This window comes from Phoenix dactylifera, chromosome 17, assembly GCF_051530095.1.
Source record: "Phoenix dactylifera cultivar Ajwa chromosome 17, Ajwa_hap1_PhDact_Kaust_v1.1, whole genome shotgun sequence".
Lineage (NCBI taxonomy): Eukaryota > Viridiplantae > Streptophyta > Magnoliopsida > Arecales > Arecaceae > Phoenix > Phoenix dactylifera.
In genome coordinates this window covers 6,112,019-6,116,040 of record NC_143206.1, presented here as the reverse complement: position 1 = coordinate 6,116,040, position 4,022 = coordinate 6,112,019, and the positions used below count along the sequence as shown (strand labels likewise).

Here is a 4,022-nt window from a genome sequence, read left to right as displayed (position 1 = left end):
CCAATCCTATATGGTGAACTATAGGTTTTTTTCATGAGAAATAAAATATTTTTTTCTTTTTACAAAACTTTGAAAAGCAATTTCTTTTTGGTACATGCAAGAAAACATGAGGAGTTTTTTTTTTTTTTTACACGACTTTCTAAAATAATTAAGAAAACTCCACTCAAATTCGATTTTAGATATTATTTTGATATCTTTAACATATTTAGATAATTTTAACATGCATGACTAGTTTTTATTTTTTTACAAAAATTGTTGATATTTCAAATAACTTATATATATATATATATATATATATATATATATATATATATATATATATATATATATATATATATATATATATATATATATATAAACTTTCTTGAATTTTAGAGAGAGGTTGAGTTTTCTCTCTTCTTTTTATTTATTAGATTTCTTTACGTATAAAGGAAGAACACGTGCAAATCACACGCCCCTTTCCCGCCAGCTTTTCGCTCTCTTTTTCCGGCACCCGTATTCGCAGAGCAGGCAAAACCTAGGGTTTCTTGAATGCGAACTTGAGCGGCCGGAATCGGCAAAGCCAGCAGTAAGGAAGGAAGGCAACAAGGTTTCGCCGCGAGAAAACGGAAGACAGAGATGGGCACGGAAGGGGCCACCCCGGAAAGAAGAACAACCAGGTCCTCCTCCTCCCTCTCCAAACCCTCACTCGATGCCCCCAAACCGCCTCTCTCTCCTCCCCAATCCCTACCCTTTGATCTCCTATTCTCCGACGAACCCCTCTCCATCGACACCCTTCTCTCGAATCTCCCCGGCAGAAGCGCACAAATCCTCGAAATCTCGCGCCTGATCGGGCCCCCGAATTCCCCCATGCTCCCTCTACTCTTATACGGCGGCGTTTCCACCGGCAAGACCAGCGCCATCCTCCAAATATTCCACCATTTAAACCGCCCCTTTGTTTACACCAGCTGCCGCTCCTGCCACTCCCCCCGAATCCTCTTCGAGTCGGTGCTCAACCAGTTGCTGCTCCACAGAAGGCATCCCGGCAATGGATATTCGAGTGCTCGGCGCTGCGAGAGGGCCTCCGACTTCGTCAACCTGCTTCGAGATGCGCTGTCTCAGGTGACAGGATCTCTTAGAGGTAAAAAGAGTAAATTGGATGGCAATAGGGAGATGATTTATTTGATTTTTGATAACGTGGAGCGTATTCGGTCGTGGAACAAGAGCTCGGATATTCTTGCTTTGCTGTTTAGACTGTTTGATGTATTGAATTTTCCTGAAGTGGGTTTGATTTATATCAGTAATGCAGCGCCTGATGCTTATTATTCGATGACTGGTTCTGTTGAGCCTGTTAGTGTGCATTTTCCTGATTATACAGTGGATGATCTTTTTAATATTCTTATGTTGAGAAGCCGAGCCAATCCGAAACTCTATTCCTCTTTTCTCAGGTGAATTGGATCAGCCTTCATACTTCAGTAACTGAATTCTTTTTTGTTCCTGATTGTGTATTTGATAGAAATAAAATTAATGTTCTTGGTTATGTTTACTAAATGAGCAGTGTCGTTTTGAAGCCCTTCTTTCGTGTTACTAGACGGATTGATGAGTTGGCTACTGCATTTGATCCTCTATTTCAGAAATATTGTGAACCTTTAGCTGATTTGAATCTGGTTCCCGATGAGAGCATGAAGAGAAGGTTGTTTGTTCGCCTTCAGCCACACCTGGCAGCTTCATTAAATGAGACATTCAGATTTCCTTCCGAGTGTTCTTTTGAAGCTAATAAGGAGGGAACTTGTAGTAAGAAGGGAAATATAAGGAAATTAAATGGCAGGGAGACTTCTAATGAATTGGACTTTCATATGTCAGTATCTGCAAAATATCTTCTCATCTCTGCATTTCTTGCTTCGAGAAACCCTGCTACTCTTGATGCAGCCTTTTTCGACTCAACCGGAGGCTCTAATAATCATAAGCGAAGGAGGAAGTATGGCCTCTTTGATTTTTCCTTTTTTGTTTTTAAAGCTTATGTGAGTGCTATTGCTACTTGATTGACTAGATCCTTGGATCACTTTTGTTCTTCTTAATTTGTGTGTAGGAGCTCTCAGGCAATTATGGATCAAAAAGATGAAACGGCTGAAGAAATGCATATGAAGGGACCTGGGAGTTTCCCCTTGGAAAGGTTATTAGCTATATTTCAGTGCATCACATCAGTCGGTGAAGGTACACTGGAGGAAGAACAGCTCGAAGATGGGATGATGACTGAAAGTGGGAATGTTGGGCTGATGTCTGATGTTCTATTGCAGCTGTCTACTCTCTGCAATGCTAATTTTATATGCAAAAGCGGAAGCTGCCCCTTGGAAGGCTCGACTAGATATCGTTCTACTGTTGATGAGGATGTGGCTTTGAAGGTGAGCACTTCTCTTCTCTCTTCTGTCATAGATTTCCTTCAATGATTTTACTGACATAGAGATTTATCATGTATCTTCTTGAAATTCAGTAGTTTTTGAATGGTTGATAGGTGGCAAGGAGCATAAACTTCCCCCTGTCGAAGTATTTGTATAGAAGATAGTCTTGAATACTAATGGTTATTAGCAGCAAGTGGTGTTGTATCATATCATGGAGAGTATATCAGATAACCTGATTAGATAGAACTTGCACAGGCAAGCATAGCATCACTATTTTCTTATTGCCATTCAATATACCTTGGCATATCTGTTAGTGAAGTACTAAGCTAAGTTTGATCTGAATACTATCTTTTGATTGCAGATAACCTTGTCAACAGAGATCTAGATATGCTGACTTCCAGTACCTTTGAGATAGGCAATGCTTAGAAGGCAAGCTGAGATAGCATGGGGAAAGTCTAAACTCAAAACAGCTGGGGGAGTATGATATTTAATCCTGATATAGGCCCAAGGACCAAAAAAAACTCTGTGACTAAACTTCTAACAATCGCATATTGTTGATTATGGCTGCTGCTGCCATCATACTGGAGGAAAGGAATAAAGAGATCTTTACTTGGCGGTGGTGGTGCTGTGTTTTATCTATGTAGATGTTTGTAGTTGCTTGGATAATTCAAAATAGTAATAGAAATTTAAGGCTGAGATTTCACTGGAAGTTTGTTCCATATTTATTTTTTTAAATAATATAGACATGCAGTTATTTTCTTAATCAAAGATCGATCGAGTGTTTATTTTTTTTCAATCGTCATCATTAAGTCTTCTCCGAGTCTATTGCTTTCTTTCAAGGGTCGTGTCTTTTATACTCCGGCTTTAGTGAATTTTCAGTTTACTTATAGAATTAATCTTCATTGTTCCCCGTGCAATAAGATGTTACATAAGTTTGGTTCAAGTTGGGTTTCTCATGTCATTGTGTGGGTGGGTATACATTTTTTTTCTTTTTAAAATATAACACTGCCATATGTTTTTACATACATAAAGACATGCATGAGCGTGTTGTTTGTGTATGTTTAAATGAAAACTTGATATAATTTTTGTTAGAATTTCATTTATTGTAGAATTCTAGTCCTTATTGTGTATCCAATCTTGACAGGTTCCAAATGTCGTCTTCTTCTTCTTCTTCTCCTGCCTTGGCACTAGACAGGTGCCTAGGCAGGTTCCAAATGTCTTCATTGCGGTTCTAATTGCCTAGGATGTCGGTAGTGCACCTACAATGTCGGAGTGCCACCGTGTCCTTGTAAGCACATAAATTATCTAGCTTTTTGACTGTTTTGTATTGAAATTTATTTCAAATTTGTAAAGGAAGTTGCTAGCATTAGTTTTCTAAAGGAAAGTTGCTAGGTATGCTACTGTAGACTCCATAATACGCATCAAGTTTTTGAGTTGGCAGGGATAGGATCTATTTTCTTTCAGCTAGAGTCTGGGGAGATTTGATGGCTTCTATCTTTTGTTTTTTTTAAAAAAATCTGCCAATAGAGTTTTTATTTGATTTTATTTTAACTGCATATTTTGTCATATAAGATTCTAATAAATTACTTTTTTTTAATAAGCTAGTAATTGATGTGATCTCATTACTCAATGCCTTGATATAAA

At 38.2% G+C, this 4,022-nt stretch overlaps 1 protein-coding gene across 1 annotated transcript; it reads left to right on the top strand.

Annotated features, from left to right (window-relative positions):
• Positions 1 to 492: 492 nt before the first annotated feature.
• On the top strand, positions 493 to 3,017 carry ORC5 (origin recognition complex protein 5). Its single transcript, XM_008809584.6, has 5 exons — positions 493 to 1,427; positions 1,538 to 1,957; positions 2,069 to 2,381; positions 2,492 to 2,633; positions 2,740 to 3,017. The coding sequence occupies exons 1-4, from the start codon at positions 619 to 621 to the stop codon at positions 2,540 to 2,542; spliced, it is 1,593 nt and encodes a 530-aa protein (XP_008807806.2). The 5' UTR covers positions 493 to 618; the 3' UTR covers positions 2,543 to 2,633; positions 2,740 to 3,017.
• Positions 3,018 to 4,022: the final 1,005 nt, after the last annotated feature.

Bases quoted from the DNA above. Each gene is read 5' to 3' on its own strand.
- ORC5 (XM_008809584.6), top strand. From the start codon at position 619: ATGGGCACGGAAGGGGCCACCCCGGAAAGAAGAACAACCAGGTCCTCC. The intron at 1,958-2,068 runs GTATGGCCTCTT...ATTTGTGTGTAG, and splicing joins AATCATAAGCGAAGGAGGAA to GAGCTCTCAGGCAATTATGG. The intron at 2,382-2,491 runs GTGAGCACTTCT...AATGGTTGATAG, and splicing joins ATGAGGATGTGGCTTTGAAG to GTGGCAAGGAGCATAAACTT.